Below are 27323 nucleotides of genomic sequence, written 5' to 3' on the forward strand. Positions count from 1 at the left end.
AAAATTATAGTGTAGTCCCTCATTATTTTTTATAATTATATTTTGATCCTCATTTAAATATAAATCAAATAAATTATAAAAAATATTATTAAGCAGATAACGTGTACGCAGATGTATTAATATTGAAAATAAATAAAACTGGATTTGATTTAAAAGTAGGCGAAAAGTAAGATCAAACTTCGATAATATATTTAATTAAAACGTGGAATTGCGGCGTCGACAAATGGAAACAAAGGGAAGTAGTCCTGCAGAATTGAAATTGTTCAATTAATTTCACATGTCAAATTCTATTTTGGAGTGGACAAAGTTTTGGTTCTCACAACGCACATCTATAAGAAGCAGCAACCAGCTGGTTTCATCAATGCCCATTCAAGATCTGAAGCAGATCAAACGCCGAAATGGGTTTCAGCATTCAAGAAATGGTTAAGAAACCCGTTTCGGAGATCCCGACGCGTTACCTCGTCGACCTAGAGCCTTGGGTTCCATCTTCGCAGGTCGGGGAGCATTCTGCCGGCTCGTTAATCCCTGTAATCGACATGAGCAGCCTGCTTTGTGCAGAAACCAAGAGTTTCGAACTCCAGAGGTTCCACTCGATCTGCAAAGAATGGGGAATCTTCCAGGTAACAGTTTCCACAGGTTTATATATTAATAATATCGTAGAGTTGTTGAAAAAATAAAGTGAATTGCATGCAGTTGGTGAACCATGGAGTGGACTGTTCATTGGTGGAGAAGCTAAAGCATGAGATTCAAGAGTTTTACAAGCTTCCATTGGAGGAAAGGTTGAGATATAAGATAAGAGATGGGGATTTTGAGGGATACGGCAATACTATCCTTCTATCTGAGGGACAAAAGGTTGATTGGGCAGACAGATTATACATCATCAGCAACCCTATTCACAGAAGGAAATCTCATCTCTTTCCTCAGCTTCCTTCAAACCTCAGGTATATGTTTTATATGTACTAATTAGAGTTTCGATGGGTGCATGTGCAGTCTTTTTTTCTTAAGAGAATTTTACCATTCAACCATGAGTAAATTATAGTAGAGTCTCAAAATCAACGTCGAAAGAATGAATGGAAAGGTATTGTCTAAGAGGTAACTCACCGACGATTTCGGTTGTAAATAAATTTGTACTAGGTCAAATTACAGTAAATAGATGATAAGTCTAAGTATCGATATCACATAGACTAATATTTAATTACTAAAATTTTTATAACTTAATTTAAACTAGACAAAATAAATAAAAAGATAGATATATGAATTATTAATCTAAACTATTAAATGAAATAATTACAATTTAAAACAACGGATTCAAAGATTAAGGAGGGGTTCAACTTCAAATAAAGAACGATACCAAACTCTACTATGTCGACACTTGTTAAAATTTAATTAATTATTTAACTCTTGACAGTCATGGTGAAATCCTCAATTTATTTATTAAACGATTTCTCGAGTTAATAAACATATTTAAATCTAAAAGTCCAAATATTCTTAATTGAATTTAATTGGATCTAAATGCATTAAATCTTTGTGTAATTTCAACTTTCACCTAAAATCGCACATTGAAATCAAATATTATTTATAGTCGGTTTAATCATGTGTTGATGAGGTCTTTATTACTATATTCAAGGGCGTAGCCAGGAAATTTTTCATCCTGAGCTATATAATTGATAAAAATCAATAAAATAGTATAAATTAAATATTAAAAAATTAAAATATGGTAAACTACTAATTTATAATAAATAAAACACTTATCAAATATTTAATTGTAACTGCAAATATTACATAGTGACACGAACAAAATATAAACTAATGAAGTTTTGTTCTGCGGTTTTTCATATAATAGAATTCATCAAGTATTGAATCAGTGTCGATCTTTGCAGTAAACTCTCTTTCAATATAGATAATCATAGAATCTGCCAAAAACTCTTCTTCCATTTTATTTCGAAGAGAAGTTTTAAGAAGTTTCATAGCTGAGAATGATCGTTTTGTTGTTGCAGTAGAAACATGAAGAGTTAAAACAAGACGAATCAATATGTCAATTAAATGATAATGTTGTGCCTTTTCATTTTCTACTAATCGTCGACATAAAGAAATGATAGAGATATTCTGAAACCTTTCATGATGAATTATATCAAACTGATAATGCTCCAACTAACTTCTCAAACAATGTAGTTCTTGTCCATTGAAATCACTAGAATTTCTCTTGCAAGATTGTAAATATCATCATTATTAAACAACTTAAAGTTGTCTCGAGGTTCCAAAGTAGAGGTAAGTCTAAGAAGTTCTACAGCCCCATCATTGAATTTGTTATTGAGTTCTTCAACTTGAAAATCTATTACAGCATGAAATACATCATATCAAAACGATAATGGTGCTCAAATGTAATAGAATTTCTTTGATGACACAAACATCATGTAGCAGATCTATAACAAACATTTATATCTGGTATCTCAATGCCATTATTTTCACAAACTGATTACACGATCATTAGAAGACTATCATAACCTTCTGCTCTCAATCGAATAAAATTACAAATACCCGAAGACCTTTATCGGAAGGAATTGGAAGCGACAATCAAAAGATCAACGGCTTGAAGGAACAATAAATATTTGGATTACTAAAGAGCTCTACAAAAATTGAACCTAGTCTGTAATTAAAATATATACTAATTTTTTTTATTTTTTTTTACCCTGGGCTGGAGCCCACCCCAGCCTTTGGGGTGGCTCCGCCCGTGGCTATATTTAATCAGTCGTCTTCTTCTGATTTATGATTAGTTGTTTACATGAAATTGTATTTGCTCATATTACTGCATTACAATGTAACACGAACATGAACGGCATGCATGGCATGAGCTCAATCTCTAGATTAATACATACGATTAATGATACGATATTATGCAAAATATGAAGGGAGACCATAGAGAGTTACATATCAGAGCTACAAAAACTTTCCATGGCCATATTTAGATTGGTTGCAGAAGCCCTGAAAATAGAGCTCACAGAAGTGGAGAACATGTTTGAAGATGGCATGCAAGCAATGAGGATGACTTACTATCCACCATGTTCAGAGCCGAACAAGGTCATCGGGCTGACTCCTCACTCGGACGCCAGCGGACTCACCATTCTCCTTCAAGTCAATGGCGTGGAGGGATTCCAAGTTAATAAAGATGGGGTTTGGTTGCCTGTCCGGTTCCTTCCCAATGCCTTTGTTGTTAATTTAGGAGACGTAGCCGAGGTTTGTCACCAAAAACTTTAGATTTTACATGTGTTTTTCTTTCTTTTTTCTTGTTTATATTAGATATTATGCAGATTCTATAAATAATGGGGATTAACAGCGCCACCAATGAGTTGATTGACTTGCAATCAATTTCCTGAGACTCTCATTGGATTTTCATCATGATAACTTAACTCTTACGATGGCCTTTTTATATTCAATACGTTTTATGGTTTTTTCAATGCATTTAATGTTTATGCATGGATTTTATACAGATATTAAGCAATGGCTTGTACAAGAGCATCGAGCACAGGGCAATAGTGAACTCGGAAAAAGAGAGGATCTCGTTTGCCATGTTCTTCAACCCAAAATTCGAAGCACAAGTAGGGCCATCGCCTTCCCTCGTACAAGATGATCAGCCCCCATTGTATAGGCGCATGATCATGGAGCAATACGTTAAAGATTTCTTTTCACAGAGGCTCAATGGAAAGACATTCCTCCAATACATGAAAGCACGAAGGAATTAGTTCTACCTCGTTTGTGTTTTAGCATGAGAAATTAGGGTAATTTATAAAGTATATATGAAATTTTAATTTCGATCTATTTTATTTGGAAAGAAGATAATTCTTTTAAAAATATATTGATGATATTTTTATCATTTCAAAGTAATCCCTATCATATCATATATATAGTGTAACCATTTGTGTAAGTTGTCGGATTTAGTTAAATAGAAAAAACTCAAATGCATTGCATCTCTACGTACTTATACTATAATTATATTCATCATAATAGATTTTAAATCACTACCGTCTTAAAAGATTTGAAATCCATAATAAGAAGATTACTTAAAAATACGTTTAAATCCATAAATTTAAAATCCTTTCCATTCAGACAAAACCTTAGGAGAATTAAGTGGAGGAGATATGATTTAACATATCTAAAAGGAATTAAACTTTGATTTTCCTAAAGAAAAGTTGGATTAATTTTTTTACCTTGTCCTCTTCAAAACCCATCAATCAGTTCTATAAGCTGATCGTAAATATTTGAGAAGCTTCTACAATTACCAGAAGCAAGTCCGATTCTACATGTTAATGGATCAAATAAACTCAAGCAAATGTTATAACCAACAAAGTATATAACACACCCACAAAACAGGAATATAATCAGGCATGTTACACGAGATAAGCCTCTTACCGTCCAATGCTATGCTATGTGAAGATATAAACAAGTTAAAGCTAGAGTCAAAAGGCATAGATCCACACATCCTAAGAGAGAATCTCCCCTTCTTCCCCGCCCAAAATTTCTTCTTCTTCCCAATAATCATCCTTTATGTACAAGCCAAGACGCTCCAGAAAGTTTCCAGAGTGACAACTTTTTCCCAATGATACGTCGGACCCCTCTCCATCGAGAAAATCAGATGGGGAGTCACGGCTTAACATCTCTAGGAAGTTCAAAACCTCTTGATTTTCATTGATTTCAACCGTTTTTTCCATCTGCAAAAGATACTCCCCCAATATCAATAAATCAAAGTCAAAACCATTCCTGTTCACAGAAGTGGATTGGGTAAATAGGCTGGCTGGGAATAAATTACAATAAGACCTTTTGCAATGCCATCCTGGCAGCTTCTCTTTCTCTCTCCCGTCTCAATCTTGATGCTTCTTCAACCGCTTTGATTTCTGCTTCAATTCTGGTCTTCTCTGCAAATCACATAACACGTAAATTTAATATATATTATGAAAAGATAAAAAGGCCCACATATTAACTTAATTTTATTAGTAACTTCTGTTCCAAACCAAAAGCTTTCACAAATTATAATTGATCATCACGAGGAAAAGCCATCGCAACTTAAACCATGCAAGGTAATATTGACTTGGATGTGCACATAAAACAAAAGTTCAATAAAGAAGTTCTGACCACCTTCACGTTGTTGTCTTTCCATTTTCTCTTTTTCTTGCAGCATCCTTGTAGGGTCTGACTTCTCACCCTAGACAATTACATAAGCAACATACAAGTGATTAACTCAAGTCTCAAACTGCTTAACCTACCAACGTGTTACAAATCAGCATCAATCCTCAAAAAATCTAAGGCTAGAAATAAGCAGTTACATGATCCAGTAGAATCTGATGCGTAGCCCGGAAGATCGTATCGGCGAAGCGAATTTTTAGCATCGCAGCTCGCAAAGCGTTCTTTGGAGACATTTGGAAATTGAGTGACGACCATCCTAGAAACAATTCAAATTCAGAATTACACTAGAATGTTAAGAATCTAGACCATGAAACTCATTCCACGTCTGGAACAAAGTAAAATGAGTCACACATCCTGAGTGCCTGTGCAAACAGGCAGATGTCATATATTTTTGGCAAACATACTTGAACAATACAAAAGGAAACACTGTTATGTTTCATTCCACATAAATACTCAAGAATTAAATATTTTTGAGGTTTCTCTCTCACAACCAAACTTAACTAAACAAATATTCAATTTCCCTACAACCAACATCCAAGAAATAGATAAATTTCAATTTTCGCACTGGTTATTGTTTCCTAGTTGAATTAACATAAGAATTAAGATATGATAGACAACTTGGAATCTTGCCATATTATTGGAATATAGACCACATATTATATAAGATAAACTACCTTCACCAGAAACATCATATAAGATAAACTACCTTCACCAGTAACATCAGCTGTAACAGGGGTTGAGATGTTGGGAGGGCTGCTTCCTGCAGAATCAAATTATACAAGATCTCAAATCACATGAGCATATCATTGCAAAAATCACCAGCGCCATACATATGTGGAGATCATATATACTGAAGGTGCAAATGCTCTCACCATCAAAATCTGGATTTAGTTTGCTTGAATGAGATTCCATGGGATATCTCACCTCGCCATCCTGATATGTCAAGCAAAGTTGCATCAGCCACTTTTCAAGGGATATACACTAATTACCAAAGTCGATGATACTTACAGGTTTATCACCACAACTATCAAGTTCTGATGATCTTTCCATCGCTCTCTCTACCAGACAAAATAATATGAGTTGTTTGACTACCAAAATTTACGTGTACATGAAATAGTAAAAATAAGAATGGAACTACTAACCATTAGAAGTTGACAGAGCTGAAGCTATTTTAAGCCGCCTGCAATGGCATGACAAGGTACCACATGCAGAACATTTGGCTGCAATAATATTGATCAATTGCAATTGTTTGTGATTCGCACAAGCAAAAGAACTTTGGCAACACTTTTTGTGCCATTAACTGATGGCTAATTAGCTCTAAAGAAGAGCCAAAAAGAAGACTCTTTTCTACTCCACTCAGTACCTTTCACGGCAGCTTTATTCAGTAATAGGCACCCACTTTTTTCCATTTTGTCAGGTTTGACCTGTTTAAACAAACACAGAACTAGAGAATGTCACTCAAACAGTACAGGTGAAAACTCAAGTGAGATAGAAGTATAATGACCTATAACAAAAAAACTGGTGTACACATGTAAAGGTTTAAGGTTGTCAATTACCATAGAATGCAACACGGTCACCAAAAGAAAGTTTCTTTCACACAGCAAAAGACCGACAGCAAAAGACTGTAATAATTACCTTCCTCCATAAAAATTGTCTTACCTTATCAGTTCTTGTATCCAGAAAACATTTTACTGCTTTTTTCAACTTCCATAAAGTTTCATCCTCAGCTGCATCAAAAAAGGAAGCAATCCTTCCTTCATTTAGAGTCAAACCAAACTTTTGGAACACGACTGTCAAATTTCCGCTCATCTCTCTGCTCGATAACTCCAGAAACTCTAATCTAAGCTTTTGTTTTTCCTCCAATGACATGGGCCTTCTAGCCGCAACATTAACAGGTGAAGAAACTTTGTTAAGTCCAATTTCGTGTGTGTCTAGTTGATTCTCTTTTGCTGTCCGCACAGAATCTTGGCCATTTCTTTCATGAACAAAAATGTTTTCAACGTCCCAGCTGTTACCCTTTAATTTAGCTTCTATTACTTTCCACCTCTTGTTAAATATTCCATCTAATGCTTTTGCAAATTGATGGTAACAGTTCCCAGGAGGATTATACGACATTGCATTGGAAAAGGTCAACCTAACATCAGCAGCAAAGTCTTCTGCTCCATAGTTTGATTCACCCTCTATTTTGCGTTTTATTGTTCCCAAATCCATAGGCTTGGTGATTATTGATAAATAATCAGGTATATTCAGCTCCACTGGATCAACCGGTTTGTTAAAATGACATCCAACTCGATGCATCATCAATGTTTTCAAAACATTACTACACTGCTGCTTCACACTATGGTCCATCTTCTGCCTTTTCCCCCTCTGACCGTGAAGACATGTTTCAGGCCTTCGCTTGTTGCAGTCTACCGGCATACATGGTCTCACTGAATTATCTACGTCCGAACGCTTATCTTTGACTACTGTAACTCTCTGTTCATTTTTGTGTCCACTTGTTACTACAAACTTTATGATGTTTTGGCATGGTTTCAAATCTGATTCATCCCGTATGCCTTTGGAAGTTATTTTAAACTTCAATCTGCTCTTCACCGAGTTATCGACAGCTGTCATCGTGGAAAACTAAAATAGCTGATACAGGGAGTGCATCAGATTGTAATGGTCATTGTCAGCCACCATGCCAACTTGCCCCAGCAAAGCGTTTCACTTCACATACAGGGAAAAAAGATACATTACTCTGTTTTGATAACGGCAACATAAATGTGCAATATATGGTGAATCGATGACACTAGCAAGCAGCCACGACATTGAAATACTGAACTTAGAGCTAAAAGTTACAGTAAATAATTTCAGCCGCCAAAAACCATTTAGGATTTAGGATAACTTGCTTATAACACAGAGACATTGCAGAGAAAAAAAAAGTTTCTGCCAACTGGAATAGTTTAGTTAAATTTCTTAATCATAAAATTTATGGCAATACATGAGAAAAGTTAGAATAAGACAAGATGATACGGGTACACCCGAACAGGTAAAAGTACTGCGGAGTGAGACAAGATGATAAGGGGACGCCAGAGCAGGAAAAGTACCACGGAGTAAGACAAGACGATAAGGTACACCAGAGCAGGTAAAAGTACCACAGAACATACCAACGAATATAAGATCATCGACGATTACAAAAGAAGAGACTACAACTAATCAATGATATAAAATCTAGGAAAGTTAACCCACAATTACGTCTGCAAGATGCAAGAATCAGAACATCGTGTATAATAATAATCACAATCAAATCAACAGGTTTAGGAACAAATCAAGTCTAACAACTCACCAATATCAAAAACAAACTCACGCCATTAAGAAACACAAATTTTTAAATCCAGTAAACAAGTAAAAATACTTCCCATAGAAGACCTCACTACCAAAAGGGCAGAAAACCCAGGGAAGATTAACCAATCAATTATACACAAACGAGGAAAACAGATTTGACAAATAAGATAGATTAATCAAACGAGAATTACACAAAAATCAGTAAGTTCAGTGAAAGTTCAACTTTCCATCCACAAAGTGAAGATAAACGCTGCCATCATAGACAAAAATAAAACTTTGAAGAACCCAAAATTAAACGAGAAAAATAAAGAACAAGACGCAAACCAGGGTTCCTTGAAGTTGAACATACTCACCGAAAACAAAATCGGGACTTCGAGAACGTAAGCTTCCGATATAGAAAGATCAAACGCATATAAAAATGAATAAAACTGGCTTTGCGTTGACAATAAGATCGAGTGGGAGTAGAGCGAACGAAGAGGCGAGGGGTTTTAGGGTTTTTACTCCCTCCTCTTCCCCCAATCTCTTTGCTTCGATTCGCCACGCAACGCAACGCAACGCCTTTGCAAAGTAAAAATAATAGGCCGATATTAGTGTTTCCTGCATTGACAAATATGCCCCAAGGGTAGAATTGGAAAAGGATAGGATTGTTTCCCTTCAGTACGTAATCCAAAGGAGGGCGGAAGAGTAAATGTGTCTAGGCAAGCCAAATATTACCTTAAATCAAACAAATTCTCGGAAGGCAACCAAATATTACCTTAATTGAACAAATTCTTGGTAGGCATTTACTCTTATGTCCTTTCTGATTATCAAATCTCAATTTAATATGTCAGATTATTTATTCTGTGTGATCAAATTATTAATTCTTTATTTTATATTAATCACATCATTGAAGGAAAAATTTTAATATTATCTTTCATATTATTTCTAAATAATTAACTTATTTATTTTCAGAATCAATATATAAAATTTTGATATTTTTCATTAATAAAACCAGTAGTCCAGCCTGTTCTCAACCCAAACAGCACCTCAACAAATACCTCTAGAGTTGCCGTAAACTCCATTCTTCTTCTACCTAGCAGTTACGCAGTGCAACTATTACTTGCCTCATTATATACATGGGTGGTGGGTTTAGAAGATGGATGGCGGTGGTTGTGGCGGCAGCGGCGGCAGCGGCGGCAGCGTTGATGGTGGCGGCACAACCTCAAGTGCCATGTTACTTCATCTTTGGTGATTCACTGGTGGATAATGGAAATGACAACTATATCCAATCCTTAGCCAGAGCTAATTACTTTTCCGTATGGGATTGATTTCCCCGGTGGCCCGACCGGAAGGTTCTGCAACGGTAAAACAACCGTTGATGTCATCGGTAAGCTCCTTCGGAGCCTTTCCCTGCCGGTAACTTTATTTGTGAAAACATGTCATGTTCACAGATAGATTCATATATTTTAAACACGTACAAAATAATTTAAAATATTAACTTAACCAAATATTAATGAACTTGTTCTTTTTCGTTAAATTGTCTTGATCGTATTAATCAACGTGGGGACGAAAAATTACTAAGTTTATCCACAAACCCATGTGACAAGAATCCTCCCGGTTAACTTTAACGTTTATTAATTTTTTACATGGCAAATTTAGTGCATGGTACATGAATTGATCACAATTATTTGGCCACCGGCAGCGGAGCTATTGGGCTTTGAAGATTACATACCCCCTTACGCCACCGCCGGAGGACAAGACGTGCTAAGAGGAGTGAACTATGCTTCTGCCGCCGCCGGAATTAGACAAGAAACTGGCCGACAATTGGTAAGAAGTTGCTCTATTTTAGTGTCTGATCCCGCCCTCCAAATTTCTGTTCTTACATGCTAATCTTGGTACTCACATTAAGAAAAATAATTATAGGGTGAAAGAATCGATTTCACGGGACAAGTAAATAACTACAAGAACACACTGTTGCCCAAATAGTCGATATATTAGGTAACGAAGACGAAGCATCCAAGTACTTGAGCAAATGCATCTATTCCATCGGAGTGGGCAGCAACGACTATCTCAACAACTATTTCATGCCTCTTTACTACACCACCGCTCGGCAGTACTCGCCGGAACAATACGCCGATACTCTCATCCAACAATATTCTGACCAAATAAAGGTAAATAAATTTCTACTAGAACAAGCTCCCGAAAATATATTAAATCTTCGATTTCTATCTTTATATTTTTTAATCTAGATTTTGATCATTGCGCAAAAATCATAAAAAAAACTTCTTATATTTGTGCTAATTACTTTGACTCTTTTTTGTTGTTGTTGATGAATTCTTGTTGCTATAGAATTTGTACGGATTTGGAGCGAGGAAGTTTGCTTTAATTGGAGTGGGCCAAATCGGGTGCAGCCCAAACGCATTAGCCCAAAGTAGCCCAGATGGTTCCACATGCGTAAGCAAAATTAACGAGGCTGATCAGATATTTAACAACAGATTGAGATTCTTGGTTGATAGTTTCAACACTAATTTGCTGGATGCACGATTTATTTACATTGATGCGTATGGCATCTTCCAGGATTTAATAGACAACCCCTCATCTTTCGGTAATTACATTAACACCCCACTTCTTCAATTTGGCATGTATCCTACCTACCAATCGTTCATTTCTAAATGAAAATTTTAAATATAATATATAATAGAGAAAATTAAATTTTTGGTTAGATAACTTAAACATTGTTTTAATTTAGTCATGTATTTTTTTCAATTTTAGTCATTTTCATCGGAGTGGTGATTTGACTAACATGTCAGCAATATCCGGTGTCATGTCATTATTTTCAGATGTCACATAAAAATTTTCCGAACCACCTCGAATTTGGTTAAAAAAAATACAAGTTACATGACTAAAATCGTAATTGGTTGATATCATAATCAAAATGAAAACTATGCAAATCAAACTATATATAATATTATCGAAAAACTAAAACTTTATTCTTTCCAAGAATTCTTACTAAATCATGTTTTCTTTATAATTGTGTTCAGGGTTTAGGGTGGCAAATTCAGGATGCTGTGGAGTGGGGAGAAACAATGGCCAAATGACACGTCTCCCAATGCAAACTCCATGCCTGAATAGGAACGAATATCTGTTTTGGGATGCTTTCCATCCTTCGGAAGCTGCAAATATTATAATCGGGAGGAGATCATACAATGCTGAAAAGGAATCCGATGCATATCCTCATGATATTAATCGTTTAGCTCAGGCTCAACTCTAAAAGAAAATTAGATTTATATACATAAACTAGATGAATCTATATATGATGATCCTCATGCTATATAAACGTTTACTAAAAAAACATGTGTCAGCGACGGTTTGGGCAAATTTGGTATTGGCATTGTTTAAAATACAATAACTGTTCATGTTCACAAATAATTGTCGCAGAATATCATTCATTCCTCGTTCGTTCTCATTTCGGATACATTTAGTGTAAGAAGTTTGTGTTAATCTTGTGTAGCATGGAATTCTTCACTTTGAATCATACTGAATTTCTGCATTTCAAATGAAAATTAATTTGTCCTTATTATTCGAGGTAATAGAAACATTATGAGCCCAATTTGGTAGTTTGAGTTTTCAATATAAAAATATTTATGACTTATATATTAGAAACATAGTATAACACTTTAAACATGTCATCTTATTCATCATAGACAAAAATAAGGTCCAAGAATACAGCATAGTAGTACTGACAAAATAAACAATATCTGTTTCATAGTATCATGGTAAAATAGATCAAATATTTATAACAAGCTACACTTACTTAGTTAACATAATACGACTCTGATCATTCATTGATACCTTGCAAGAAACAGGAACAGGAGAAATATTGGCTTCTGTGACAGCGTCATCTGTCGAAAAATACGAGAAAATTGTTAGTACAACATTTCTTGATCTTCTTCGTTCAGTTTTTTGGTGTTCAAAAAGCAAATTATATAGCTGTTAGATAGCATGTGTGTTTGGATCCAAGAATATTCGACTTAAACAAGTTTGAGAAGTCCATCCTATTGGCAAATGCATGTGGCAGACATGTAATAAATGAAGGGACCAACCAAAGAAAAGAAAAAAAAACGTGGTGGTTGGTACGCATAGTTGACGAAGAAAATTTCAGATTGAATAACGCGTTTTTAACGCGTGTTCACACTGACAGGAGGTTCTATAAATAGAGCTCCCCCTTCATTTGGAAATCATCCATTCTTCGAGTTTTCTCTCATCCTATTAGTTCTATAATATTTGTGAGGTGTTTGTTCTCCTGTATTAAGAGAGTTTGTGTTATCTTTGGAAACACAGTGAGTGAGTTGTACACCACAAAATATTATAGTGGAATTCTTTTGATCTTGCTCGTGGTTTTTACCCTAATAATTTTTAGGGGTTTTCCACGTAAATCTCGGTGTTCAGTTTATTCTTTATTTTCGGATTTTATTATCTCAAATTCCGCACGTGGGACCAACAAGTGGTATCAGAGCCTTGATTTAAAATTTTTTAAAATTCTGAGTATGCTCTGTGGTTGCAGCCTAGACTGATCTTACACATCAGAAAAGATTTTTTGAGATTTTTTATTTAGGGCGGGATTATTTTGTCCAGTCTACTAAAATTGTTGTAGACATAATGGCGGGAAGGTACGAGATAGCAAAGTTCAATGAAAGCAATTTTATGCCGTGGAAAATAAAGATACAAGCAGTTTTAAGAAAGAAAAATTGCTTGGCGGCTATTGGAGATAGACCGGTGGAAGTTACGGATGATGGAAAATGGAATGAGATGAATGATAATGTTGTTGCCAATTTACACTTGGCTATAGCAAATGAAGTTTTGTCAAGTATCTCTGAGATAAAAACAGCCAAAGTTATCTGGGATACTCTGACAAAGATGTACGAGGTCAAGTCCCTACACAACATGATTTTCCTAAAGAGAAGGCTTTATACTCTTCGGATGGCGGAATCCTCATCGATGACTGACCATATCAACACACTAAATACTCTATTTGCCCAACTCACTTCCATGGGGCATAAAATAGGGGAAAATGAACGTGCGGAGCTTCTACTTCAAAGTCTAGCCAGATTCATATGATCAACTTATCATCAACATTACCAACAATATTCTTATGTGCTTTCTAAGATTCGACGATGTCTTAACTGCGGTTCTCGGAGAAGAAAGCCGGCGCAAGAATAAGGAAGATAGGTTGGTAACTTCGAAGTAGGCAAAGGCTTTACCGATGATAAGAGGAAGATTTATGGACCGTGACTCCAGTGGGAGTCAAAGACGAGGTAGATCAAAGTCAAGAAGTAAAAAGAAAAATATTTACTGCTTTAAATGTGGCGGTATAGGGACACTTCAAGAAAGAGTGTACGAGTATCGATAAAAGCTCTCAAGGAAATGTGACCAGTACTTTTAGGCAGTGGTGAAATATTATTCAGCGAAGCAGCAACTGTTGCAGAAGGCAGGCACAAATTTTGTGAAACATGGATTATGGATTTAGGAGCGACGTAGCATATGACGTCTCGAAGAGAATGGTTTGATCATTATGAACCAGTCTCAGGAGGATCTGTATTCACAGGAAATGATCATGCCTTGGAAATCGCTGGGGTCTGTACTGTCAAAATTAAAATATTTGATGGCACCATTCGCACCATACAGGAGGTACGATATGTGAAAGGACTGACGAAAAATCTTTTGTCCTTGGGGCAATTGGATGACATCGGGTGCAAAACTCGTATCGAGAACGGGATCATAAAAATTGTGGAAGACGCGCTTGTGGTTATGAAGGCGGAAAATGTTGCTGCAAATCTGTGTGTAATTTTGGGAGAAATACACAAAGAGGCAGAACTAGCTGTTGCATCAATTGATTCAGGAGAAGAATTAACAGTGTTATGGCATAGAAAGCTCGGGCATATATCAGAACGAGGGTTGAAAATTCTCTCAAAACGGAAGCTGCTATCGGGACTTACAAAAGTGTCACTACCCTTTTGTGAGCACTGTGTTACCAGTAAACAACACAGATTAAAGTTTGGCACTTCTACTGCCAGGAGCAAAAGCATATTGGAGCTGATTCATTCGGATGTTTGGCAAGCACCGGTTGTATCCCTAGGAGGAGCGAGATACTTTGTCTCGTTCATTGATGATTTCTCTAGGAGACGTTGGGTGTATCCAATCAAGAAGAAATCAGATGTTTTCCAGATCTTCAAAGATTTCAAAGCGCGGGTTGAACTTAATTCTGAAAAGAAAATCAAGTGTCTAAGGACTGACAATGGAGGAGAATATACCAGTGACGAATTTGATGCATATTGTCAACATGACTGGCATCAAAAGGCAATTCACGACGGCTTACACACCTCAACAGAATGGAGTGGCGGAGCGGATGAACAGGACCTTGTTGGACAGAACAAGAGCTATGTTGAGGACTGCAGGTCTAGAAAAGTCATTTTGGGCAGAAGCAGTCAAAACCGCTTGTTATATTATCAATCGTTCTCCTTCAGTGGCGATTGATCTGAAGACTCCGATGGAGATGTGGACCGGGAAGCCGACAGATTATTCTCATTTGTATACATTTGGAAGTCCGGTGTACATTCTGTACAATGAACAAGAAAGATCAAAGTTGGATTCGAAATCCACAAAATGTATCTTCTTGGGTTATGCTGATCGAGTAAAGGGGTTTTGCTTGTGGGATCCTACTGTTCACAAGCTTGTCATCAGCAGGGATGTTATCTTCGAGGAAGATAAAGTAAAGGGAGACAAAGGCACACCGAATTCAGAAACTACTATTTTTCAGGTGGAAAATAAGACGGATGAAGGTCAAGTTTCTTGTGAAGCAGTACCAGAGCACGAAGAACAAGAACATGTTGAGTCTGAGGTTTCCAATGTGAGGCAGTCAACTCGAGACAGAAGACCACCAGGTTGGTTTTCAGATTATGTCACTGAAAGCAACATTGCATATTGTCTATTATCAGAAGATGGTGAGCCATCGAGTTTCCACGAGGCTACTCAAAGCTCGGATGTATCTTTGTGGATGATAGCAATGCAAGAAGAATTGGAGGCATTAGACAGGAATAAAACTTGGGATCTTGTTACACTACCACGAGGGAGGAAAGCCATTGGTAACAGATGGATCTATAAGATTAAGCGAGATGACAATAACTAAGTGGAGCGGTATCGTGCTAGATTGGTGGTAAAAGGGTATGCTCAGAAAGAAGGCATTGACTTCAATGAGATATTTTCTCCTGTGGTTCGACTTATAACAGTCAGAGTAGTGTTGGCATTGTGTGCGGTATTTGACCTACATCTAGAACAGCTAGATGTGAAAATAGCATTTCTTCATGGAGATATTAAAGAAGAAATCTATATGCTCCAGCCAGAAGGTTTACGGAAATAGGCAAAGAGAACTTGGTTTGCAGGTTGAACAAATCTCTGTACGGTCTCAAACAGGCGCCGAGTTGTTGGTACAAGAGATTTGATTCCTATATCAGGAGCCTTGAATACAACAGACTGAGTGCAGACCCTTGTACTTATTTCAAGAGGTCTGGTGATGATTATATTATTTTACTGTTGTATGTGGACGACATGTTGGTAGCAGGCCCCAACAAAGATCAGGTCCAAGGATTGAAGGCACAGTTGGCTAGGGAATTTGATATGAAGGACTTGGGACCAGCAAACAAGATTCTAGGGATGCAAGTTCACCGATATAGAAGTAACAGAAAGATTTGGCTTTCCCAGAAAAATTACCAGAAAAATTATTTGAAGAAAGTCTTGCAACGCTTCAACATGCAAGATAGTAAGCCAATTTCGACCCCTCTTCCTGTTAACTTCAAGTTATCCTCCGAGATGTGTCCTAGCAGTGAAGCAGAGAGGATGAAGATGTCTCGAGTACCATATGCATCAGCAGTGGGAAGTTTGATGTTCGCTATGATCTGTACAAGACCAGACATTGCTCAAGCAGTGGGAGCAGTTAGTCGGTATATGGCGAATCCTGGACAAGAGCATTGGAGCACTGTTAAGAGGATCCTTATATACATTAAGGGTACCTCGAATGCTGCATTATGTTATGGAGGATCGGATTTTACACTTATGGGCTATGTCGATTCAGATTATGTAGGTGATCCTAATAAGAAGAAATCTACTACTGGTTACGTGTTTACACTTGCGATGGGAGCAGTAAGCTGGGTTTTAAAACTGCAGACAGTTGTCGCGTTATCTACAACAGAGGTAGAATACATGGCAGCTACTCAAGGTTGCAAGGAGACAATATGGATTAAAAGGTTATTGGAGGAGATCAGGCACAAACAAGAAAATGTTTTTTGTTTTGTGACAGTCAGAGTGCCTTGTACATTGCAAGGAATCTAGCTTTTCATTCCAGGACTAAACACATTGGAGTACAATTTCACTTTGTGCGGGAAGTAGTAGAAGAAGGAAGCGTGGATATGCAGAAGATCCATACGAAGGATAACATAGCTGATTTTCTGATCAAGCCAGTGAACACTGATAAGTTTGAGTGGTGTAGATCCTCAAGTGGCCTAGCAGAGACGTAAGCAGCAGGGAATGGCAAGATTGAAAGGATGTGTGAAGATGTGTTTTGAAATCTCCAAGTGGGAGAAATATTGGCAAATGCATGTGGCAGACATGTAATAAATGAAGAGACCAACCAAAGAAAAGAAAAACGTGGTGGTTGGTACGCATAGTTGACGAAGGAAAATTTCAGATTGAATAACGCGTTTTTAACGCGTGTTCACACTGACAGGAGGTTCTATAAATAGAGCTCCCCCTTCATTTGGAAATCATCCATTCTTCGAGTTTTCTCTCATCCTATTAGTTCTATAATATTTGTGAGGTGTTTGTTCTCCTGTATTAAGAGAGTGTATGTTCTCTTTGGAAACACAGTGAGTGAGTTGTACACCACAAAATATTATAGTTGAATTCTTTTGATCTTGCCCGTGGTTTTTACCCTAATAATTTTTAGGGGTTTTCCACGTAAATCTCGGTGTCCAGTTTATTCTTTATTTTCGGATTTTATTATCTCAAATTCCGCACGTGGGACCAACACATCCAACTTTTAGAAAGCTTTTGAAAGGGCTATTTTTTATCCTCCCATAACAATCAAGTATTTAATTTGTTAGTGAAATGGGCTTCTTTAAATTTGAAGAATATGTATATAAAGCACAAGCTGGCTTTCTTTCACTAAAAATAATGGTGTTTTAGATTGAAAAAATGGGGAAAGTTAATATTGTGCAGACTTTGATCACGACTAAACGTTGCGTATACTTACACTAACTGCAGAGATGGGGGGTCTTGACGAGGGTAATGATCATTATTCTGATGCAATTCATTGACTTGAAGGTAGTTTCGAGCATCATACGGCTGGGGCGGAACGAGTTCAAAATCGGAAGCACTAGCAGGCATCAAATTCATGTGCTGTTGTTGGGCTCTCTCAGTTTCAGCTATCTTTACAGTTGATCCAAAACCGAATGTGAATCAATCCCATGTACATACAATCATGTAATTTCACGAATATATTTTCTTTCGAAAAAACGAATCCGGTCACGTACGTACGTGAACCAGTTCATCTCCCAAACATTAGCAACAAATGTTCACGAATGTTAGACATTAATTACCTACCTTTGCTCGAAGGTACTGGTTATTGTGATGTAAGTCGATCTCCTGCTGCAAATCATCAGCAAGCTAAGAGTTCAATACATTTTAGAAACAGCAAAGTACATATGATCACTTACTTACCCTTTTCTGCATGTATTCGATTTCAGCGAAAAGCAGCTCATTCTGCAACACGCAGGGCACATTATATGATCAATAGTAATAATTCATTATCCACTTGTAAATCGAGTTAAATTCGAAAGACAAATTTATCTTCATGCATATTGATCATATATTCATTGGATCGACCTTTTTGGATCGAATTCTGCTAATGCCTCTTTCAACCTTAGTCTCCAGATTCTTGAGCTCCCTCAGGGTTAAACCTCCTAAAGACTCACCAATCATGTTCCTGGATCAAAATATGAACATAATATGGCCCGAATGTAATTATATATATAAGTGAAAACAATTATATATATTAGTGGGAAATGTACGTAAACATATTATTAATTGTTCACCACCTGTTATGGTTCTGCAAATTACTGATCTGTGCACGCAGTTTTGATGCTTCTTGCTGGTAATACTGAGTGTTGGCTTCAGCAACGGACCCGTTGTTTGACGAATCTGAGGATGCTTTCTTGTACCTATCGATGGTCGTTTTCACGCTGCACCATTCGAAGAAAAGGCCAGAATAGGTCGATGTGCACATTCTAGCTTTTGAAATTTAACAACATAGTAAACCAGAATTAAAAAGTATACCATCATTTGGTTACCATATCCGATCTCTAAAAATTTTCATACCGATTTTCCGCCAGATTGATCTAATATGGAGGTTTTTGTACAAAAAAATATTCAACCGATATTTCTTCCAAATTTTCTTTTAACTCGAGATTTTATTGAGGGGGGAGCAAGCATAGCCTTTTGTACAATGAACAAAAACCAATGGGGAAAAGGCATGAACAACATTAATCCAAAAGGGAGTGTGTCAATTCGTTCAGATTGATTCTGCAGTCCATTCAAAATGTTTTGATGAACTAATTAAAGAACCCAACAAGACAGACATACAGCTAGCTCACTCCTGACTTTCTGCTACCTTAATTTCGTCGAGGCACTGATTGGCTGCCATTGCCAAGCTGGCACTCAATCTTCAATATTGATTGGCTCATTTTTCTATGTTTTAATAGTGTGGTTGTAAGTAAAGCTCCTATTATATCTTTATTTACATAAAACTTCACTTGTTTATAATACAAAAGTTGTCATATTTTTTTTTTTGTTTTGATATACGCTATTTTTAAAATTTTTGTTTTAATCCTATATTTTTGTTTTCGGTTGGTTTTTAATCCTGTTTCGCTGGAGCACTAACGACATATGTTATATTTATGCTTAGGTAACATATGTTCGATAGTTCAATTTTTTTTTTTTTTGGGATTTGATGTGAATATTCTTGGTTAAATAGAATGACCAAAAAGTAAAAACACCAATATGGCAATATATATCTATCAAAGAACTGAATTATCCAGACATGAACTGAACTATCCCTGCAGCATTCGATCAAATATTTTAATTTATCAAACATCATTCTAAATAAAATAATAATAATAATAATAATAAACAAATTTGATAATTCAAAATTATATTTTAAAAATTCCTTCATCAAATTAACAATGACCTGAAAACATAATTCTAAAAATGGGAATTATTAAATCATGTGGTGTTACACACATGTATAATATTTTATTTTCTACAAAAAGGTTGCAGTATTTTATGTTCCCAGAATATGTAACAAATTATTCAAGTTGAAGAAAACCAAAAAAAAAATACATGGGAAATTCAGAAATCTCCAATTGGCTGGCAGAAGCCATACCGTACGTAGATCTGTGTTTGTGAGTGTGAGTGTGTGTGTGTATAGTTTGTACGTATATGTTTCAGAACCTAAGGCAGGCATTCTCATTGGTTAGCTATTCTATTTCAGTTCCGTTCAATTACTTCTTTCCTCTTTTGGTTACGAAGTTTTCAGAAGCTTAGTGAAAGCCTTAAACTGAGATGACATAAAGAAAATGGGTTCAGTACTTAATTTTCACCGTCGCTGAGAAATTTTGATTTGTAAAAGAAGAGGGAGAGATGCCAATTAAATAATAAATAATAATAAAAAAGTATCATGACATATTAAAACTGCATTTTGTCAGAAAATCAAGAACAAGAAAATCGAGTGTGACGTGACAAAGATTCTTGCAACTGAGATAAATTTATCTACTTCGACTTTCGGTTCTAACTAAAAAGGATACCTATGGTTAGATTCCACGAGCAAGAAAATAGAACTAAAAGTAAGAATTAGATTAAGTTGGATTCATGCTAAAGTTTGCTGGGATAGTGGGACTGATCTGTGCTAACAAGCAAGACCCCTCTTGCAGTCGCAGATTAGCTTTTCGGGTGTGTGAAAAGACAATAAGACTTGTATCATTTAGAATTTATTAATGTTCGAATTAAATAGGGTTAAAAAATTAAGGAAAAACCCATCAACATTAGACTGATTTCTTCAACTACACAGTCAGAAATGCCTAGTAATAAACCCTTTTAATTTGAGTTTATAACATTTATGCCCATCAACATCTATGATAGGTGTAAAGTGAAGCCATTTTAGGGTTAATTTGAGCTCAATCTTGGTTTTTGCTTGAGATTTTGGAAAACCTAATAAACATCAAATCAATTTTTTTTAAAAAAAAAAGATGAAAAAGAAACCCTAATATGGGTTGTAATTGGACTGTTGACACCTTTTCTCGCAGAGTCCTTTTTCTTCACCTTGCTGATGCTAAAAACTGACTTGCTATTAAAGAAAATGGTTCACAGGAATTGGATGAATTGGCAAATGAGAGCTTGACAACTTGAAAACAGTCCTCCCATAGCCTTTGGGATGAAGAAAAGAAGAGAAAACTTAGCAGAAAAATATTTGAGAGCTGATCATAAATTTTTTGTATAATGTATATGACTTCAATTTTTCCATTTCTTGCTGACAACTACTATACATTTATCTTTTGCAAGAGATCTATGCATTTGAAAGAAACCCTCATAAAGCAAAGTGAAATGAACAAATTAGGAAAATAAAGAAAGACAAATAAATCCATATCAAGAAAAAAAACTTAAAATATTTTCACTGTACGTAACATGATTATCTCCTGGATATCAAAATCTTGCCCAAAATTTGATTTAGCAAGATCTCAAATAGAGGAGGTCACAAATTTATCTGAGTACCCTTTAGGTGGACACGAGAAAACGACAGAAAGAAGCATCCAAGATCCATCGTTGTTTCCTTACAGACAAAACAAGAAAAACAAGGCAGTACTTAAAGCTAAGCGCCACCGGAAACTGTTTCAAGAGAAGTAAATCCAACCCAGATCCCCCAAGATAGTTAAAAATTAAACCCTTCTCTTCTTTTTCTGGTTTGATTTTTTTTGCCGGGGAAAAATTGTATATTAATTTTACCTGTTGTTTGCATACTCGTAAAGTCGGCCTCGGTTGGAGAAGACAATAAGAGCAACCTCAGCATCGCAAAGCACTGACAATTCGTAGGCCTTCTTCAGAAGACCGTTGCGGCGTTTACAGAAGGTCACCTGCCGATTTGTTGTGTTTTCGATCCGCTTGATCTCGATCTTCCCCCTCGCGATCTTCCTCTGAGCTGGTGACAAATCCCTTGCTTGGTCATTGTGGAATTCCATTAATTTCTGCAGCAAAAGTAACACCAGTTTGTGATTCTTGGCAGGTGATGCTAAAAAAAAGTTCGAATCAAACTTTGCACCTTCTGTTGGACTCTAGAAACATCAAACGATGGCAAAAAAAAACTAAGCTTCAAATTAATACTTCATCAAGAATTGTTACATGTGTGAACAAGCTAGCATAAGATATATCTATTTCTTGATGTGTAAGATTATTTATGGCTTCTCTAACCTGGTAATGGAAGTAGGGGGTTGAAGGTTTCTTGAGAGCTGAAAACAAATTAAATTTCTGATTGATGTAAAGAACCGATGTAGAAAATGTTAGGAGTTGTGTATTTATAATTAAGGTGGAGTTGACTCGTATGCCATGATAATAATAGATAAGTACTTGATCTCTGTTGTTAATTAGTATAGCTAAAATGTTTTTTGCTTGTACTTTGTATCCCTGCGAAATTCATGCATACTAATTAATGTGATCTTTTCTTGGTAATCTAATAGGTCTTGTCTAGTTTAAAGATATGTTTGTACAAAAAAAAGTTCGATTCGGCGGTTCGATCAATGATCTATCCCTATCGGAACTTGATAAGATGCTCCAGGAAGATAATTATTTGGCCAGATTTTCTTTCCTGCTTTTCAGCGGAAAATGTTGGGTGCAATAATTGTCCATGCTTGGTAGAGCGATCAAATCGTGGTGCTTAAAATGCAGTGCAATTTAAAAGATTTGAGTTGCACCATTACCACCAGCTATAACTTTTGGTAAAACGGTAAACACTCGATCCTACAGAAAATTGCCTTAAAACTTAAATAGTAGAATATAATTGTCATCTACATTATTCAAGGTTTGTTCGAGGCGAATATCTGTTAACTGAAATATTGAATCGATTTGAAGTCATGAACTAGTTGATTGGCTTGGCGGACGTTATATTGTGTGTGAAATATGGCGACATCGTTTCTTTTGTCATAGTGAATGAATGGGAAGCTAGTTACTCCATGGTAACTATTGGCATTCTAAAAGTATATTTGTTTCGCGTGTGGCAATGCCTAATTATTATTTTTATCGTCTAAAATTTCAGTCTTAGTCGAATAATTATATTTTATTTTATAATTTTGATAATCTTCTCATTGATCCAACGTCACATCAATATTATACGGTGTCAAGTTAGCACTTTAGCTTAAAAAAAACCGAATATAAAAAATTAATATATTAATTTAGCTCGTCACGTGGATGACCAAAATCACAATTAAACTAACTTATAGTACTATCAATTTTACGATCTCTCCTTTTTCCACCTTGTTCAAAACTCCTTTATGTGTGAGTAGTGAACTTCACTAATAAATATTGTTTTTCTCAATGAGTTTCATTTGTTTGTTTTTGTGGTGTATGCTCTATTTTATGGAAAATTTCAACATACCCTTAAGTAAATATCCTAGTAAAATTGTATCTAAAGATGGACGTGCAGTATCATGTATTGAGTTCACTGAAAAAATAAAATATGAATCGCATTTGTATCGATAAGAGTAGGTCTCTTGTGAGACGGTCTCACGAATCTTTATCTGTGAGACGGGTCAACCATACTGATATTCACAATAAAAAGTAATACTTTTTCATGAATGACCTAAATAAGAGATCCGTCTCACAAAATACGACATGTGAGACCGTCTCACACAAGTTTTTTCCTATCGATAAATATCTGCCCTTTGATACATTGACTAGCATCTCATTTCTCCTTTTTACTTGGTCGTTTACATTTCCAATGACTTAACTGAGACTTGTGATTTGAGTTGACCTAGCAAGGTGACTGGCGCTCATTTCATGAGAGTTGGTTTGGATACTGTCATGCTATGTATGATATTTCATATTTCTCGAAAGATAGGTCATCCTATGATATATTACCTACCGATCGAGACCTTTTCACATTATTATGATAACTCGTTGTCTTGGTAAATAGATTTATTGTCTGTGTTAAATTTCAATTTTCGTGATCATGATAGTTCGACTAGATGATATATGATCGATGTTGTAAAATTTAACCGGCCAGCACGGTCTGTACAGTGACTACCCGCGTTAAATAAGATTATTAAAATTGTGTGTCACTTGTTTAAGAATTTAAAATTTACAAATTATTTCGACCTATAATTTTAATAAAAGCGCACCGAGACATGCATGTTACCTGTGTACATATATTTTTTATATAAAAAAAACAATAGATTTGGATCCAAGTAATTTATGAAATTCTTGATAAATAAATTTTTAAAGGGAACACGGGTGGGTGAAGTTTGGTATTTTTATCAATTTTTCCTCATCATAAAGCAGGGTTTTTAATTCTCCATGCATTTTTCCTGGCCAAGCCATAACAAATGGGAAGCGCATAACAAATGGGAAGCGATACGACTTAAAAAATAAAATTTGCATAAAAAAATTGTAAATTAACTACAAATAAAGATTGTACTTGTAAATTTGGAGTGCGGGCAAATTTGAAATAGGAAAGCAGCTTCATCAAAAGATAGTTTTTTAAAAGGCAAAAACTTGTGAGACATGTCTCATTGGTCGTATTCTGTGAGACATATATCTTATTTGAGTCATCCATGAAAAAATATTACTTTTTATGCAAAGAGTATTACTTTTTATTGTTAATATCAAAGAAGTTACTTACACAAGCTTTGTTACAGTTACACTTCCATTTTCAACATCAACTATGGAGAAGTTAAGACATATATATTCTTCCTCAATTGTATTCATAAAAAAGAAATAAAAAAGAAAAATATTTGGTTCTCACTTCTCAGTAATATTTCTTACTATTTAATAAAGCAAGAGGATCTTATAAAAGCCAACTTCGGTATTTTTAATTGAACTTCCAAAATTGACTCTAGCTAAAAATAAGAATGACGGAAAAATAGAGCAGAGTATATTCTATGGGGATGTAAACGAATCAAACCGTTTGTGAGCTATTCGAAACTCGATTCGATAAAAGCTCGTTTGAGCTCGTTTAATGAGGCTCGTTAAGATAAACAAACCAAACTCAACGAGCTCGTTTAATGAGGCTCGTTAAGATAAACAAACCAAACTCAAGCTTTACAGTATTCGGCTCGTTAGCTCGTGAACATGTTCATTGGTAAGTTCATGAGTAATCTTTTAGATGAAAAAATAATAGTTTTGATATTTGATTTATTGATTTTGCATATTATTTATGAAATATATAGAAAAATCTATTAAATTTATTTATTATAACAAATTTACAAATTTTAATAAGAATAATATATTTTTCTTTAAATATATAATTTACTTTTTAATTAATTTAATGAAAATTTAAATGTATAATTCATATTTATTAAGCTTGTTTAGGCTCGATAAAGGCTTGAATAAACTCGTGAGCCATGCATATATTCGTTAAATAAAGCTCAAGCTCGACTCGATTATAAACGAACTAAGCTCAAACATTCAAGAGTTCGGCTCGGCTCGGCTCGACTCGACTCGACTCGACTCGATTACATCCCTAAATTTTTCCACATTTTTAAAACTTCCTTGGTATTTATATTTATTCAATTATTTTAATTACCATTATTTTTTTTCGATTTATTAAAATGTTATTATTAAAAAGCTATTTTGATGATTAAATATATTACGAACACGCATCGCGTGTGTTTTGGATGCTAATATATATAATGTTCCAGTTCACATTACAATTGAGCAAATGCGTTGATTTATTTCCTTGTATTTATGGTAAGAAGAGGAACAACTTTTTGAAAAATTACCAATTTATTTGTCATTATAGGAAAAATGTTTCAGAAGCACGTCAAAATATTTATTTGAGGTTTTGGTAAAAATTCTCTAAATTGAAATTCCTCGTGGACCACAATGTGCTGATAAAAGCTACGTTGCATCAATATTGATCCCTAGCTAAATTAAGGGCGAGTGGTCGAAGTAGTTAAGGGTGTGTACTGGAAAAACAAATGAAGACTCTGTCTACGTTCTTGAGATCGAAGGGAGAAATTGTATTGAATGTGACATCCAGTGGTATAGCATATATTATACTGCATGGTGGAAGAACTGACATTACCAATTTGTAATTCCATTTAATCCTAATGAGGAATAAACATGCAATATCTCCGAACTAGGGATTTCTCCGCGGATTGAAAAATCTGAACTTTTTATTGGAACGAAGCTTCAATGATGCATAAGTTTTGTTTGTAGTTTTGGATAAAAACATTAAAGATATAATGAGATTTGTCGATCCTTCGTTTGACTTTTGGAAGCAGAACAGTTGTTTTTTTGTGGCGATTTTCGACAAATATTGTCTGTAATTCCAAAAAACAGTATGCAAGATATAGTTCTCGTCACAATCAATTCTTCGTATATCTAGAGACATTGCATAATTTTGAGATTGACGAAAAACATGCGACTAAAAAATTTAGGTTCTGACGAAGAATGTGCTAAAACAGATGAATTTTCGGACTGGACTGCTAATATAGGAGATGGAAAAATCGGAAACCAGATTACGATTATGCGATAATCGATATTTTTGATAAAATTTTGCTGAAAGATTGTAATGATCCTATTGCAAAAAAGTCGAGAGTACATATCTATCTTCAGACATCAATATCAGTGATACTGCATATTTTCAGCATATGGCTATTTTGGCGATGACTCTTGATGTCGTTCAGTCAATAAATGAATACATGATATCTCTAAACCATTATGAGAGAAGATTGTATTTAAGTCCAACATAACCTTGTTTTTATTAATGATCAATTATATATATGTAGTTGTATCTAGAGTTACTATTCCTAAGGGACTAAAATTTTTTATATGTGATAATGACAGAAACAAAAAAATTCAACGACAAACGTCGTATTTAAAGAAGTTTTTTCAAAATTCGTAGGATAATTTGTTTGTTTTCTAATTGTACGATCTATAATCCATTTAGCTAATTTGTATTTAAATGCTCATACTTACTAATTTGTATTTCAAATATTTTAGTCTATTTTCATCTTATAAATTATTTTTTAAAGTAAAATAATAATTCAATTTTTTTTAAAAAAAGGTTTATTTTTTTTAAGAGGATCGGAAGACAAAATGCAATAGGAACCATTATTAGTAAAATAAGATAGGAGAGGAAACCTTGTACATGATTAATTTCTTCTTTCTTTGAAACGCGTGGGGTGTCGTATTCACACTACTTCCTCCCAACCTAACTATTTAACAAATGTGTTTTGTAATTCCTTGCAACACAATGCAACATTGCACGGGGAGCTAGAAATATGGCTCCATCCGGGCTAGAATTTTAAACTCTAGAATTTTTTAATATTTTAAATTGATATATCCGGGTTAATATCATATTATTCTAAAATTATACAAAATTTACCTATAAATTTTTTCAAAAAAATTGGGTCCACCCGGGCTAAAGCCCGGGTAGAAGCACCCAAAGTAACAGTGAAAGCTTCCGAACACTTAATAATTTGATGGAAATGGAAACATACGTAAAGTGGTATGCCTTAAAGTCATTT

At 35.2% G+C, this 27323-nt stretch overlaps 3 protein-coding genes and 1 pseudogene across 7 annotated transcripts; 2 read left to right on the top strand and 2 right to left on the bottom strand.

The window, feature by feature from the left end:
* The first annotated feature begins 339 nt into the window (after positions 1 to 339).
* Positions 340 to 3851, top strand: LOC142542565 (protopine O-dealkylase-like). The gene is made up of 4 exons (XM_075649266.1): positions 340 to 620; positions 694 to 941; positions 2910 to 3234; positions 3489 to 3851. Exons 1-4 carry the CDS (start codon positions 399 to 401, stop codon positions 3738 to 3740), a joined length of 1047 nt encoding a protein of 348 aa, XP_075505381.1. The 5' UTR covers positions 340 to 398; the 3' UTR covers positions 3741 to 3851.
* Positions 3852 to 4316: 465 nt separating this feature from the next.
* LOC142542568 (transcription factor GTE12-like) lies at positions 4317 to 9050 on the bottom strand. The gene is made up of 11 exons (XM_075649269.1): positions 8856 to 9050; positions 6838 to 7884; positions 6542 to 6602; positions 6321 to 6398; positions 6187 to 6236; positions 6051 to 6111; positions 5885 to 5938; positions 5319 to 5434; positions 5131 to 5197; positions 4813 to 4910; positions 4317 to 4706 (listed from the first exon to the last, which is right to left on the bottom strand). Exons 2-11 carry the CDS (start codon positions 7789 to 7791, stop codon positions 4479 to 4481), a joined length of 1767 nt encoding a protein of 588 aa, XP_075505384.1. The 5' UTR covers positions 7792 to 7884; positions 8856 to 9050; the 3' UTR covers positions 4317 to 4478.
* Positions 9051 to 9515: 465 nt separating this feature from the next.
* Positions 9516 to 11927, top strand: LOC142542570 (GDSL esterase/lipase At5g45670-like; annotated as a pseudogene).
* Positions 11928 to 12151: 224 nt separating this feature from the next.
* Positions 12152 to 22236, bottom strand: LOC142542571 (floral homeotic protein AGAMOUS-like). 5 transcript variants are annotated; one of them, XM_075649276.1, is made up of 8 exons: positions 22051 to 22236; positions 21589 to 21827; positions 18630 to 18773; positions 18418 to 18517; positions 18253 to 18294; positions 18136 to 18177; positions 17786 to 17961; positions 12152 to 12383 (listed from the first exon to the last, which is right to left on the bottom strand). In XM_075649276.1, exons 2-8 carry the CDS (start codon positions 21819 to 21821, stop codon positions 12380 to 12382), a joined length of 741 nt encoding a protein of 246 aa, XP_075505391.1. In that variant the 5' UTR covers positions 21822 to 21827; positions 22051 to 22236; the 3' UTR covers positions 12152 to 12379. The 5 variants fall into 5 exon arrangements, with proteins under 5 accessions (XP_075505391.1, XP_075505390.1, XP_075505388.1 ...); XM_075649275.1 differs by having other exon boundaries at positions 18136 to 18180; XM_075649273.1 differs by having other exon boundaries at positions 18136 to 18198.
* Positions 22237 to 27323: the final 5087 nt, after the last annotated feature.

The sequence above is a fragment of the Primulina tabacum genome, chromosome 4 (genome assembly GCF_025594145.1).
Source record: "Primulina tabacum isolate GXHZ01 chromosome 4, ASM2559414v2, whole genome shotgun sequence".
Lineage (NCBI taxonomy): Eukaryota > Viridiplantae > Streptophyta > Magnoliopsida > Lamiales > Gesneriaceae > Primulina > Primulina tabacum.

Excerpts from the sequence above, each read along its gene's own strand:
- LOC142542565 (XM_075649266.1), top strand. The coding sequence starts at position 399 with ATGGGTTTCAGCATTCAAGAAATGGTTAAGAAACCCGTTTCGGAGATC. Across the intron at positions 621-693 it reads AAGAATGGGGAATCTTCCAG|TTGGTGAACCATGGAGTGGA; the intron begins GTAACAGTTTCC and ends AATTGCATGCAG. Across the intron at positions 3,235-3,488 it reads ATTTAGGAGACGTAGCCGAG|ATATTAAGCAATGGCTTGTA; the intron begins GTTTGTCACCAA and ends GATTTTATACAG.
- LOC142542568 (XM_075649269.1), bottom strand. The coding sequence starts at position 7,791 with ATGACAGCTGTCGATAACTCGGTGAAGAGCAGATTGAAGTTTAAAATA. Across the intron at positions 5,435-5,884 it reads AGCTGATGTTACTGGTGAAG|GATGGTCGTCACTCAATTTC; the intron begins GTAGTTTATCTT and ends AATTGTTTCTAG. Across the intron at positions 4,911-5,130 it reads GGAAAGACAACAACGTGAAG|AGAAGACCAGAATTGAAGCA; the intron begins GTGGTCAGAACT and ends TGTGATTTGCAG.
- LOC142542571 (XM_075649273.1), bottom strand. The coding sequence starts at position 21,821 with ATGGAATTCCACAATGACCAAGCAAGGGATTTGTCACCAGCTCAGAGG. Across the intron at positions 18,295-18,417 it reads GCAGAATTCGATCCAAAAAG|AATGAGCTGCTTTTCGCTGA; the intron begins GTCGATCCAATG and ends TGCGTGTTGCAG. Across the intron at positions 17,962-18,135 it reads ACCAGTACCTTCGAGCAAAG|ATAGCTGAAACTGAGAGAGC; the intron begins GTAGGTAATTAA and ends TCAACTGTAAAG.